Consider the following 14668-nt stretch of genomic DNA (forward strand, 5'->3'; position numbering starts at 1 on the left):
AAACGAAGTGAATGATTTAACTAACATCTCTCTCTATCTTCCTCTGTGCTGCAGTTAACCGATTTTTCAAAGTGTGTAAAGGTACTTTCCTAACTGTACTGTGAGATCAGTTATGTCTATTTTGTTGTTTTGTTTACAAGTTCATTCATTTACATCCTCCACAGTCATGTTCTCAGGAATTCACGCATGATTGTCTGTTTCTCATATTTTCACTCTTTTCTCTTGATTGTGTCTTACGAAAATATAATTCAAAGTGTAATTATCTTTTGATGCCTTCAAGTCCTTTTCCTTCAGATTTTGTGATTTTTGGACAGAATAAAATTGATGCTTTGGAGCATTATTGTATTGTAGTTGCACAAGTCTGTTGCCTCATAGTATTCACAGGCTTTTTTAATTATTCTTCAACAACTGTACTCAAAAATGTATTGAAATAGAATTTTTTTTAGAAACATCTTAAATTTCAAATATGATCATCAGGCTTTTGAGGAAGTTGTATTTGTTCATTTCTCAATCATCATTGTATTGCATTGCATTATATGTTTTAAAACTACAGAGCTTTGATCATAAAACTAAGCATTTAAATATCATCTTACTAAGACTTATTATTACTATTTAAAAATATATTTTTCAGAATATTTTTTCATAAGTCAGGCTCAGCTCAGAACGTCTGGGCTCAGAGTAAATCCCTCCAGTACTCTGTAGAGAGAGTTTTTTTTAAGTTCCTGATAATCAATTAATTTATGTCGGCTTTTAATTCAAAAATAACTCCAGAGAGTCTGAGAATCTGTCTCTAGTAATGACGCGATTTTTATGTTCATATACTCTAAACTCATAAATACAGTCTTGCTGACGTGACTTGAAGGCAGCATTACTACGCTAAATGTTTCACTGAAAGATTGTTCTGTTCTCACTCTTGAATCTGCAGGACTCGAGGGCTTATTTCCACCTGCTCAACCAGATCGCACCTAAAGGACAGAAGGAGGGCGAGAAACACATTGACATTGACATGTCAGGCTTCAGCGTGAGTTCACATCTACCATTAAGCATTTCTGTATTATAAACCAGTAAATAGAAGACAGAACCATAACTGTGCGTTCACACCGCCGCCGGCGAGAGCGTCAAAGTGGCCGGAAGTCATTCATTTTCAATGAGAGCCGGCGGCGAGCTCCAGCGAGAGCGGCGCGTCTTGGACGGTGAGAGTTGAAGTCAGGTCAACTTTATGGTAATAAGCAATGACACGGTTCGGCGGCAACCAATCGGAATATAGAAGTGCTCCGTTTGAGAGGAGTCCAGAGAACGCAGGCCTGTAAACTTTGGTTCCGACCACATTAGTTCCCAAGCAAAATTGAGGAGGTTGATCATTTGAATTTGATAAGAAGGCGCGCAACACTATTTATAGGCAATATTTTCGGGCTAGAACGCTTGTTTTTCAGCGGGAATGCAAATTATAATAGCACTTAACCATGAACACAAAAGCCACACCACACAAATGGCTTTTAATTTGTTTATTTCATTAGCCAACATGTCACTATAATTAATTTTTTTCAATCGATCAATTTTCTGCAAAAATAACGATCGACATGCTTGTTTGCTTTGTGGCCCCTTTACATACAGTTGTAAAAAAGACCACGCGTTCGATCTACGTCAGAGCATCAGAGCGTCCACGAATCTTTCACCGGCGTCGCTGGCAGAGCGGCTAGAGCGAATTTTGCCGCTCTCGCCGGCGGCGGTGTGAACGTACAGTAAGTAGTTATTGAATCGCTCTTCTGATGCATCCGGTATCGTACAGCTCTCAGTAGAAGAGCGTGTCTTATATAAAAATATCAAAGCTTCATTCACTAGAGCAACTCATTGTAAGTCAGGAGGACAGAAGCAGTTCCTCTCAGATTTGACCAAGTGTGCCGCACAGGCCCTGAAAAGTGAAGCCAAAGAGTCTCGATCGCCCCCCGGTGACCGGTCCTAGTATAGCTCATAAACCCCGCCTCCCCGTGTTAGTCAATGGGATGTGAGACCAACTAAACAATTAAATTACACTTCACATATCTTTTTTCCAAAGATAGTTTCTGTCATTTACTGTAGTTTTCATCACGCTGATGTAATTTCAAGTGTTTGTTTTTAAAATAAGTTTGTTTTTAGTTAGTTATTTGATGCTATAAAAACGGTGCTGTGGCGTACATGATTGACAGCTGTGATTAACAGGTTCTCTGAGCAAACTAGTCACTGAAGCAACAACAGACTTTTTTTCGGGATCTTTGGAGGACTGAGGAGATTGGAGCTTTAAATTTAATATCTAAATTTCTATAATTAATTATTTCACACCGACATAATGGTTTGTTCTGCAGCAGAGGCGCGTGCTTACAATTGATTCAGCCAGAGTGAGGGCGGGACCAGAGCAGGACGTTGATTTCGCGGCTTTACGTCCTGCTCACTACTGCGCATGTCTGGTCCCGAAATCGCAACTGCACAGACTCAAGTCCCAAGATGTCAGCGCCATATCGGGACAATGGCGGCTTCACTTCTCGCCAATGGAAGAGAACGAGGGGGCGTCATGCATCTTTTTTTACAGTCTATGGATTTGACCGGTATCTTCCTGGTGTATGAAGCGCAGTTATCAAGTATCAGCAGTTCAAACACTAGTTTCTCTGGGGTCTAAACTTGGCACAGGAGGGTGAAAGTTTATCCAAACCTGGGATTGATTCTTATAATCATTGCCAAAATGAAAACCTGCAAATTCTGAGCAGGATGTGTTTTCAGAGTGTTTTTTACGATACTTCCAGTAGGAAAATCATCAAAAAGCCTGTGTTTATTGAACATTGTGTTCCAGTTTGCCGTGGAAGTCACAACATGAGCAGCCACCGCAGATGCCAGATCCTCCCCCAGCATGCCATGCTTTAAGTCATTCACTGCTTTGGTTTAAGACAGTAACAATGTTGGCCATTTCCCAGCAACTTGTAAACAGCCAGTGTGTTTAACCCCACGCACTGTTATTGACTGTGTGCTGAATGAGACGGCTGTGGCTGGGACACGCTCAGGGTCGTTTCACCATCAACATCAGCCAGTGTTTCAGCTTTCTGCTGCCTTTGAGTCTCAGATAATAAATAATGTTTCCTTTCAGTGTCTGACACTCTTTCCCAAGCCCCAGTGAACTGCATCAAGGTCTGTTCTGGTGACGTATGCAGTTCCTTTATAAGAAAGACTGGGCAAGATAGCTTAAAAAAAGTGATCTTTTTCATTCAGTGTATATGTTGAAATGTATTTTGGAGTCAGTGAGATTTGCTTTTGAAGGACGTCTCGTATATTTGCCAAGGCTGCATTTATTTGATCAAAAATACAGTAAGTAATATTGTGAAATATTATTTCAATTTGAAATATCTATAGCAAACTGCAATTTATTCCTGTGATCAAAGCTGAATTTTCAGCATCATTACTCCAGTCTTCATTGTCACATGATCCTTCAGAAATCACTCTAATATGACGATTTGATTAGTTATTATTTGTGATAATGTATCAATTATTATTGGCTCTCAATTATTAATAATTGTTATTATTTTTGTTATCAATAATGAATAATGTTAACCTTATGGAACCTGAGAATGGTACCTTAAAATTTGAAGCCCAAAAAAGCGCCTCAATCATAAAAGAGATCCATAAGGCTCCAGGCTCCAATAAAGGCCTTCTGAAGTGAAACCATGCGTTTTTGTAAGAAAAATATCCATATTTATAACTTTATAAACTATAACCACTCCCTGTAACAGCCGTGCGCGAGTCAAGTTTCGGCCGTAGAGAACTAACCCTTTAATCCTGTTTTATGTTTGATTTGTGTATTATTTTCTCACTGACCCATGAAACAGAAGAGGAGGATATTTTGCATCTGAGGCTTAAGTAAATCTGTCCCACTAAAGCAGAGAGGGAAACATGCGCTGAATTGCGTTTAAACTGTTGTGTGTCCCGCAGGAGAAAGATGACCTGAAGAGAGCCGAGTGTATGTTGCAGCAGGCAGACAGGCTGGGCTGCAGACAGTTCGTCACGTCTACTGACGTCGTGTCTGGCAACCCTAAACTCAACTTGGCCTTCGTGGCCAATCTCTTCAACAAGTACCCAGCGCTGACCAAACCCGAGAATCAAGACATCAACTGGGGCCTTCTGGAGGGTGGGGAATCTGTTACTCTTTCCTGTCTCCTAAAACCATTTTAGCATTCACTAAATACACGCGCCACGTAATGACTCATGAAAATGGCTTACACTGCCTCCAAACACTTGCTTCTAAAAATACACAAATGGGACATTCAGGATTTTTTTTGTGGAAACTGGTGAAGCACGTCAACCACAGATTCAAAGGGAGGGACTGTTTGGCTCATTTCCTGAGGCTGGAACAGTTTACGCCCTTTTGATGAAGACTGTGCCCTCTTGTGGTGGAAAACATCCGCTGTCAGACCTAATCCTCAGTTTATAGATTAACCCCCAGTATCACAAACAAGGTTTAAACTAGTCCCAGACTAAAATGCATGTTTGAGCTGTTTTAACTGAAAGCAACTTGCACTGACATATCTTAAAATATATATCAGTGCCATTGTTTTGTCTCAAGATGCACAGCAGTAATGTGTTTTTCTAAGGCATTTTTATAAAAGATACTTAAATGCCCTAATTAAACTTAATCTAATTCCTGTCTGTGAAACCAGGCCACAGGATTATAAAATCATCACACGTAACTTATGTGGTCCATACAATTTGAATGTATGGTTATTTATAAACAGATTATTAATGATATTTGCTTCTTATTATTAACTTCATGCATGCACTTATGGTCGTCAAGAAATATTGGTAACACTTTAAAATAAGATTCAATTTGTTAACATTAGTTAACCACAATAATTAATTAACATGAATTAACAATGAAAAACCCTTATAAAGCATTTATAATCTCTGTTAATATTAATTTAGTTTATGACTAAAGAACACATTATTAAAATCAAAAGTGTTATCTGTTAATATTATTTAATAGACATGACCTGACACGAATTAACAATAATCAGTTGTATTTTTATTAACTAACTTTATACATTAACTGATTTGGTTGATTAACCTTATTATAAAGTGTTGCTGAAATGTTCTCTGTGGACTAAAAATGCAGTTTGTAATTCTTGTGTTAGTGAGCTGTGATTAATTCCTGCTTTTGCTTGGTTTGTGTAGGAGAGACCAGAGAGGAGAGGACTTTCAGAAACTGGATGAATTCTCTGGGCGTCAACCCTCATGTCAATCACTTATACGGGTAAATCACACACTCTCTTAATCTGTTTCATGAAAACCCAATCAAGTTGATAGTGAAATCAAATTCGATTTTTCTCATGTATTGGATGTGAATTTCACTTAATTCTCAAGACTTTATGGCATCAGTGATCGACTCAATCACATGAGTGACGTCTTATTTATATCGTTTATATAATGTTACACTTGAGTGTTACATTTGAATCAGTTTGGATCTTTTTCATACCTTCTCAGTGACCTTCAAGATGCCCTGGTCATCCTGCAACTCTATGAGAAGATCAAGGTTCCTGTCGACTGGAACAACAAAGTCAACAAGCCTCCTTATCCCAAACTAGGAGCCAACATGAAGAAGGTATTAATTCTACACGCATTACCTTTTCTCCAAAACCCCTCCCTCTGAGGAAGTCAGCCAATCCAAACCTGCATAATGAGTGACAGTTTTATGACTGGATAAAGTGCTGTTTCAGTCTTTACATCTGTGTGTGTGTGTGTGTGTGTGTTTAGCTGGAGAACTGTAACTACGCTGTGGAACTGGGGAAGACCAAAGCCAATTTCTCACTGGTGGGCATCGGGGGACAGGACTTGAATGATGGGAACCCGACTCTCACTCTCGCCCTGGTCTGGCAGCTCATGAGGAGGTAAAACGTTAACAGACGTGTCCTATAAAAAAAATAAACGTTCACAGTGTTATTACTAAACAAATAGAAAGTACACTGTAGTTAAACATGTACAGTATAGTAAATCTTGCATTGTGGATATCTATATGTAATGATTAATAAATGTTGTAAACATCAGCAAGGAAGTATTAAATGGATCAAAAGTGGTGTTACGAAATATTCTATTTCTAATGAATGCTGTTCTTTTGAACTTTCTATTCATCAAAGAATCCTAAAAAAAGTATAATGGTTTCCACAGAATTATGAAGCAGCACAACTGTTTTCAACATTGATAATAATAATGAATGTTTTTTGTGCATCAAATCATCATATTAGAATGATTTCCGAAGGATCATGTGACACTGAAGAGTAGAGTAATTTGATCACAGAAAAAAAAATACTTTTGAAAATATATTCACATAGAAAACAGTAATTTAATTGTAATAATATTTCACAATATTACTGTTTGCTGTATTTTTGATCAAATAAATGTAGCCTTGGTGAGCAGAAGTCTTCTTTCAAAAATATAATTAAAAAAACCTTTCCATCAGTATGAGACTGAACAATAGCATATTAATAAATGGACAATAACCTTGATCAATAAATGTGACTTTTTTTAAACTATAAGGTCTTGATGCCTAATGTATTAACTAATGAAAACAAATTTAACCTTATTTTAAAACTTAAATTCACATTTGATTTAAAAACAAACACACCATCATTAATATTTAAAAACAAATTTTACAATAAATACCTAAAATTCCATGAACAAAGATTGTATTTCTTTTCTTTTCTTTTCTTATTAGAGCATGTGTATGTGTATAAAGCTTAAGTAGTTTGGAGGAAATGTCATGTTGATGAGTGTTTGCTGTTTTCTTCCAGATACACTCTGAATGTACTAGAGAACCTGGGCGACGGGCAGAAGGTCAACGATGAAATCATCGTCAACTGGGTTAACAAGACTTTGTCGCAGGCAGGAAAATCAACTAAAATATCGAGTTTCAAGGTGCACAACCCTTCATTTATCCAACTAACATGCATATATGTATACTGTATGCTTCATGCAGCAGCCAGTATTCATGTTCCTACACGTGTGTGTTGAATATCAGAAGTAAGTGTTGTGTTCTGAACTACAGGATAAAGAGATCAGCTCCAGTCTGGCCGTCCTGGACCTGATTGATGCCATCCAGCCCGGCTGCGTCAACTACGACCTCGTGAAGAGAGGAAGTCTTAGCGACGAAGACAAACTGGACAATGCAAAGTAAGATTTCAAAAGAGTGTTCATTAGATAACATGCATCAAGCATTAAAGGTAGGGTAGGCAATTTCAGTGAAGCTAGTAATAGTAAGCTAGTTTTGAAAGCATAAGATCCCACTCACCCTTCAGAGCATCTCCAAAGCCACGCCTCCTTCAAAACACATGAACACACACAAGAGATGGTGTTAAATTACCTCATGATTCAAGCACTTAAATTACAATAATAACTAAAGTAAACAACTTCTACCACATGACTACTGCAGATTAATTTCATATTATTTTCAAGTCCAAGAACCTGAACAGCTCCAACTAAGAATGTCACATGTTGCCATCTCATAATTACAGTAATTAAGACCGTGAACTAGGGCTGTTTTCGACTAAGGATTTTCATAGTCGAATCTGATTCGTTAGATTTTGCTGTAGTCGACTGATAGTCGAACCTTTTTATTTTTTTTATTTTTTTTTTAGGTAGTAGACGTTCGGTTGAATAACTGTTCGTCTGTTAGAGGACAACTCGCTCTACGTTTATTTAAAATGAACAGCAAGAGTGAATGTGCTTTCCATTAAATGAATCCTTAACAAAAAAACAACAAAAAAAAACGTTGCAATGAACGTGCTTTGTTTTAAATAAATCACACACAGTAAACAAAACCTTAACAAAAAAACTTTGCAATGAACGCGCAAACTGCGTGCCGGTGCGGTGAGACGTACATGCTTGAGCAGATTCGGCTTGAAGTCGTTCATCCTCGGATGCGGCGCCGCGCGCGCTGTTACAAAAAAAGCCGTGCACACAGCCAAGCGAAATGGGGTCTTGCCGGTCTTGCGCACCCAACAGTTTTTGCCGCGCGCACCTTCGCTCTTGTGCGGACGCGTCTGGTATAAACAAGGCTTTACTCCGTGTCAGCACGCGCTCTGATCGGTAAAGGTGCACAGACCTCTCCCGAATCATCTCCAGCACTCCGCCTCCGAAGCAACACTAACTCCGCCTCCGTTTGCCTCGTAAGATGATATTAGTATTTAAACATTCTCTGATAAAAAATTTTTGTAAAAAATATTTTAATAGCACGGTTTTGGCGGTTATAGAGTTCTAATGACGGCGATCAACTATAACCGTCGGTCTCACGTTATATAATAACCGTCACACCCCTATTGGTTACATAACACTTCCCTACTATTCGACTATGAGCTTCATAGTCGAATCAGACCTCTCCGAATCGAATCGTCGAATCCTCGACTATTAGAAGTCAGCCCTACCGTGAACGCTTATTTTTTTGGTTCAGTTGGAACTTTAAAAGGCGGCTGCTGTTTGTTTATGGCACTCGGCATGCATAAAGACATCAGAAAGTGCTGATGACGTGTGATGTCTGTGCGGTGGTATGGAAATACATTTGTTGATAGGCATGGAAGACATGCTATCATTGCATTCGGACCTAATGCAATTATTGGACGAACAATTTTAGGTCCTGAGACTTCCACAGAAGATATATGTACATTTTTAATATCACTTCTATCATTGATTGTTATTAAGATGTGAAGAGAGTTTCAACCAGTATAACAAAAAAGTGTTTATAAAATACATTAAAGGGGCATTATGTAGAGTTGAAACCCAGAAACCCTTGTTATTAGCGACACCGGTGGCCGTTAAGTGAACTGCAGCACTTATTGCTCACACTCATGCACACCCCTTGTACCTTATATCTTGAGTAAGACCCGATATACTCAAGTTATTTTCCATTCTTTGCTTAGAAGTCGAAAGAAGTTAGAAATACCTTTGCATAGGGGTGGGCGGTATGACCAAAATTCTCTTTCACGGTATGACTAATTTTATTTCACGGTAACGATATATTTCATGATAGTTATTTATATATGTAGCCTTTCTCGAAAAATCGACAAAAATGGCTTTGTATAATAGATAAACCCAAATACTTTAGAAATTAAAAGTACTTCCCCTTGTTTGATCTTTTATTTGGTAAATAATTTCTATGCTAAACTATTTTGATAGCTAAATATAGTAAACAAAACACACTCATCAACATTTAGCTGAACGTCCCCCAACTGATTGATATTAAATACAACTCATAGGTGCAATTAAACTTTAAATAAAGTGTTGCTGAATAATTTTTCAATCTCATGTTATTGCTTTACTTCATCAATCAGTTTATAAATGAATTTCAATATTTTATATTGAATTATTCTATTTATAATAAATTAGTTACTTTTAATTTTGTAGGATATTAGTAATACTAGTTATGTTTAAATGTGTTCCCTGGTACATTTTTGCCATGTCTGCTTATTATACTGCGTTTTTAAGGGGCTTGTTTTGCTCTTTTTGTGATATCTGGCAACCCATCACCTGGAGCGTTAAACAAGAGAAGTTCACAAGTGTCAAATTCATCAAGTTCAGAAGTTACTAGAAGGAGCATGAAAACTGATCAGCAGAGACTGTTAGTGTTGACTAAATAGTTTTAATTATACACACCTTGTAACTGCGTCATTATTTTACCATAGCCCGGTGAACACTGACACACCGCGCTCCCCCTCAGTGTGTGTGCATGCGCACCTTTTGCATCATAAAATGCGATCGGTTAATTTGAGTGTCAAGTTGTAATCACATATCGAATCAAAGGAAGATTTTATCAGCTGGTTCAGTGGCCAATTGTTTGGAGTTAGAAATATATAACTCGCGCTGCATATTTAGTAATTTTGCCTCAGATACAGGATTATACATTCGCTTTAACAAGCAAGGTTGTTCATTACCACGGCAACCGCTTGCGTGTCATGCTGAATGCGATTTTTGTGTTTAAAAGTAACTATTCATACGAGATGGAAAGATGACCATACATTATTTAAGGTTATTTCTATTCATTACGATAATGATATATGAACTGTTGTTGTCAAGTAAGCTACATGCTTTCCCCGTTGCGAACATGCACTCCTCTAAACTGTTGCCTAAGGGTGCTGCACTGCTCTAGTTGACTGCTGCGCCTTTTTTCCTGAAAATATTACATTAACAACCCTTTCGAAAACGTAATTCCTTTGTGGATCCTGTTGATCTGCTTTCTCCATGTTTCTTTGACAAATCTCAGTGTCTCGGTCTCACACACGATGCACGTGAGTTAACCACGCCCACTTATTTACATGTCGCGGTATATACGGAATAAATAAATCTGTCACGGTTGACATTTCAAGCCCCGGTAACAATATATGCCGTCATACCGCCCAGCCCTACCTTTGCATCAGAATACTGTTGACGCACATCCTGACACTGTCCACGATGCAGAGAGCGACGTTTAGATGAATATGTAAATATATGCTGAGCGCTTTCCTCTCAATAACAAAATAAACACAACATGCATGACAGTGATCGTAGAGATGTGGATGTGTTTTCTACAGCTCTGAGATTCATAAACGTCATGAGAACAGATGAGGTCATTAACATTAGTAATAGTTTTATAATAGTTTGATTATAAAGTATATTTGAGACTATAGACTATATAGATCTGACTATGTAAGACTATAGTTTGAATGAATCCCTTTTCTTTCCATGGCACATTGAAATTACTGTACAGTAGTACTGTACAAAGTACAAAGTAGTATTGTTAAAAGCGCTATATAAATGAGGATGACTTGACTTGACTTGACTACAGAATGGCTCTTTCAGCATTATCCTGAACATTGTATAAGCATTCGTTTCATGTGAACGGAAGAGAAGTTCTCAGGAGCGCGTAAACATCACATGCTTTTCATTTTACCTGCAAAACCGCCTGAGTCCTTCACTTAAAAATCAGTCTACAGGATTTTATAGACAACCTAGGAAGTCAGGGAATGTATTTTTTTAAAAGTTTGGTTACAAGCTGTTTACACATTGGCAATAAAAAAGCGATTAATATATGAAAAGGCACTCGAATATGGGTGTAAATGTATGAAGAAAAGTATATATATATATATATATATATATATATATATATATATATATATATATATATATATGCTGTGAGAGCTATTAATTAGGGATGTTATAAATGACACACCCATTAAGAAGTCTTTAGGTGCATGTCATGTTTCCCAGTATAGTGAGGTTCTGTGTGTGTTTCTTGCAGGTTTGCTGTGTCAATGGCCAGGAAGATTGGGGCTCGTGTCTACGCTCTGCCTGATGATCTAGTGGAGGTCAAACCCAAGATGGTCATGACCGTGTTTGCGTGTCTAATGGGCCGAGGGATGAAGAGGGCGTAACGCGGGACCCTGCGGACAATCAAGCGCTGATGTCCTACCCAAAAGCCATTTTGCTGGTTGAAAGGCTTCTGGTTCAGTAAATTTATTACAACCACAATAGAAATGGCAACAGATGTTAAAGAATCATGCTTAAGTTTGGCAAGACTACAAAGTTGAAATAGGCTTGAAGTTAATGGAAAGGGAGGGTCAGTTCTTTTTAACCAAAACAATTACGATTCCATCTGCGAAAGGGACAAATTAATACCAAATTTTATTGTCAATAAAATGCAAGATGACTAAAGCATTGGATCTAAACCATGTCGGACTCTGCTTTGCAATACTCTATTTACATAATCGATAAAGGAAGAATGTACGAGTGCTAGCTGTAGGTCTCAATTGGACAGCTTTGGACGTTTAGAGTCACGACTGGCCTTACTAGATGCAGTATTGCCTCTATGCAGAGCATGATTGTGTTTGAACCATTGAATTGGACCGCTTATTTTCCTTATGTTTTATACATGTTACGGAATTTGCCAGAAACTTTCCAGTGAGACACTTTAACGCATTCCATAGTTGTGTACTATTTGTCTTATGTGTATGTATACTCAAAACTGCTTTTTACATTCAAGACACATCCAAACAGAATGAACTATGCATGATCTATCTATATTTTTTATTTAAAACAATACACTCCTCAGAAAATGTCTTTAAAACTTTAAGCATTAACCAATCCATGCTGAACGTTCAATACAAAGATGACAAGTAAGCGCTGACGCAGACCACATGTGGTCAGTGTCAAACCTGTTACCGTCGGTTGATGGTGAGTGACTGTTTCCGGGAATGAAACTGGAAGTGTCTGGTCATTGTTATCTGTGAACCGAAGCAGCTGACACCAAATGTCTGTAACTGAAAAACATCATTAAAATAAAGCAGAAAATGCAACTGTGCATAGCATTACTCTTCTGTATTCATTCCTTTTCTTTTTCACATAAACAGTGATTTGTGCTCTAGATGAAGTAGTGTTGCGATGTTGATGTGAAGCTTGTGAACACGCAGGAGTCAAACAGTGACACGTCACATTGAAAATTGCTTTATTTGTTTGACAGTTTAGCCTATTAAAACAGTAAAGCTATGATGTAAAATTAAACATTTTACAATTCTTTATGATAGAATGCAACAGCCCGCCTTATTTTTCCATTCCTTTATATAGGAATTTTTAAAAAGTCTTCATTAAAGTGTTACAGGTCATGAACAAAACAAACAACTACGAGAAGAAGCATAACATTACAAACTTTTATTTGAAGCAAGAAAGTATTAAAAAATCAGACAAAAATACAAAGGTACAAGACTGTGCGTTTAACGGCTTTAGTGAGGGAAAGAGCTACAATCCCATGAAGCATTGCGAACAACAGAATTGAGTTAAAAATGATGGAGAGATATAAAACTACTCACTTAAAAATGTTGATTATATAGACTAAATAAAAGCGATACATTTTAAATTTATTGCAAAATATGCACATACTGTATAAATATTTAAGTATTTTGAGAGGGAAATTGACTCGATTATGTCATTCGCAGTGCTTCATGAGTGGACGGGGCTAAGTATCTATTTGGGCTCATTTCGATTGTGGCAACTCTCTTGATTGGTGGAATTTTCTTTACAAAATCATGGAGAATATAGTTTTTACTATATGTATATGTATATATTTGTATGTATATATTTGAATATATTTACTATACTATAATTCTGATGTTAAACCTGATTATTTTAAAAATAAAGTTGAAATAGTGCAGGCAAAATGCTTCAACAGAAGCAAATTCCACCGATTAACAACTTCGTAGCTCACCGTATAGGGCTGTAAAGGTTTATAAGTAATCATTAAAATGAATGGAGTTTTTTTTTACTTTCAGAACCCAAATGTTGCATTGTATTGCTAAGTTACTCATTACTAGAAAGAATGGCCAAAAGTTAAGACTTTTACTTTTGTAAAACATACTTTTCCTTCATAGGAATCCAATAGGGCCAAAGGTCTCTGAGGTAAAGGGGCATTTTGATTTTATCAGTGTGAAAGTTTTTCCTGATTCATAATAATCCCATTATGATGACAAGGATTCCTTCTTATCAACATAATCCCCTATACTCTCTCGTTCTCTCTTAAACCAATGAAAAACTAAATGACATTAATAATATGAATTAAAAAAACATTAATCTTAATAAAACTTGAACATTATAATACAAAACATAAAAGTGGATTGGTTTAAACCAAAAAACCATGTGATGTCCATTCCAATGGACACAGGGTCTCTGAAGGGGTTAGAGGACTGTTAGGTCTGGGTTTTATTTTGAAAATTACTATACTAACATTCTAGCTTCAAAATGTACATATAGTCTCAAAAGTGGAAAGTGAAGGGATGTCAAGAATGAGGTTAGGATCAGGCCCGTGAGGTGGTGGAGGTGGGCCTCCAAACCAAGGTAGAGCGGGGAGCCAGGGTAGAGCTGGAGACCAGCCAGCAGAAAATTTGTGTTGCCCTTTTTGAGCCCATACACCTATTTCCCATTTATGGGTTAACCCAAGTGAGAACTACATGGTTGAACAAGGTAGGCTGCACATGTGTTTCCCCCTTCTGAAACCATATACTGATTACCTACTTGTGCACTTCAGTAACCATGTAGTTTGCCTATATGGGACTGATTGTGTTTGCCCACGTCAAACCGATTCGTTAAACCCAACTTGGCCCCATTTTGATCCCATAAACTTATTTTCCATTAGTCACCCAACTTGTACCCACATAGGGAGCCCACATGGCTTTGCCCATGTGAGAACAACATGGTTGACCCAAATAGGCTCCAGATAAAATGCCCATTTTAGGCACATGCCCACTTGGTACCCATTTAGCCCTAAAATAACCCATGTGGGTCCCACATTCACATGTTGGCTGGGAAGAAAGAGAGTCCAGAGAGTTCAGGGATGGCTTTAGTGGACTTGATATGGGCACAGAGAGTTCATGTGCGGCCATAACGGAGCCAGTGGTTCAGAGATGGCCTCCATGGCCATGACAAGAAGCATGGGGAATTCAGGGTTGGTCTCTGTGACTGTAACAGAGCCGACAGGGGCACAGAGAGTTCAGAGTCTGCCTCCTCAACGTGGTGGATGTCGCCGCCTCGAGGGAAGTGTGTGTGGCCCAGACACACCAAATGGCGGCTGACATTACTGAGCGCACCGAGGAAAAGTAAAGTCAATGCATCAACGTCAGGGTGGATCCGCCACAGTCCTATC

At 38.0% G+C, this 14668-nt stretch overlaps 1 protein-coding gene across 4 annotated transcripts in view; it reads left to right on the forward strand.

The window, feature by feature from the left end:
- Positions 1-12344, forward strand: part of pls3 (plastin 3 (T isoform)) — a 40689-nt gene extending 28345 nt beyond the window's left edge. For all 4 annotated transcript variants that reach the window (XM_077235647.1, XM_077235648.1, XM_077235645.1 and 1 more), the window contains 8 exons: positions 926-1021; positions 3955-4150; positions 5191-5269; positions 5500-5617; positions 5770-5903; positions 6804-6927; positions 7058-7182; positions 11279-12344. In XM_077235647.1, the coding sequence (XP_077091762.1) occupies positions 926-1021; positions 3955-4150; positions 5191-5269; positions 5500-5617; positions 5770-5903; positions 6804-6927; positions 7058-7182; positions 11279-11411 (1005 nt within the window). In that variant the 3' untranslated portion in view covers positions 11412-12344. The remainder of the gene's footprint in view (positions 1-925; positions 1022-3954; positions 4151-5190; positions 5270-5499; positions 5618-5769; positions 5904-6803; positions 6928-7057; positions 7183-11278) is intronic.
- The last annotated feature ends 2324 nt before the right edge of the window (positions 12345-14668 follow it).

The sequence above is a fragment of the Siphateles boraxobius genome, unplaced genomic scaffold, assembly GCF_051911475.1.
Source record: "Siphateles boraxobius isolate OS27281-9 unplaced genomic scaffold, OSU_SipBor_1 2, whole genome shotgun sequence".
Taxonomy (NCBI): Eukaryota; Metazoa; Chordata; class Actinopteri; order Cypriniformes; family Leuciscidae; genus Siphateles; species Siphateles boraxobius.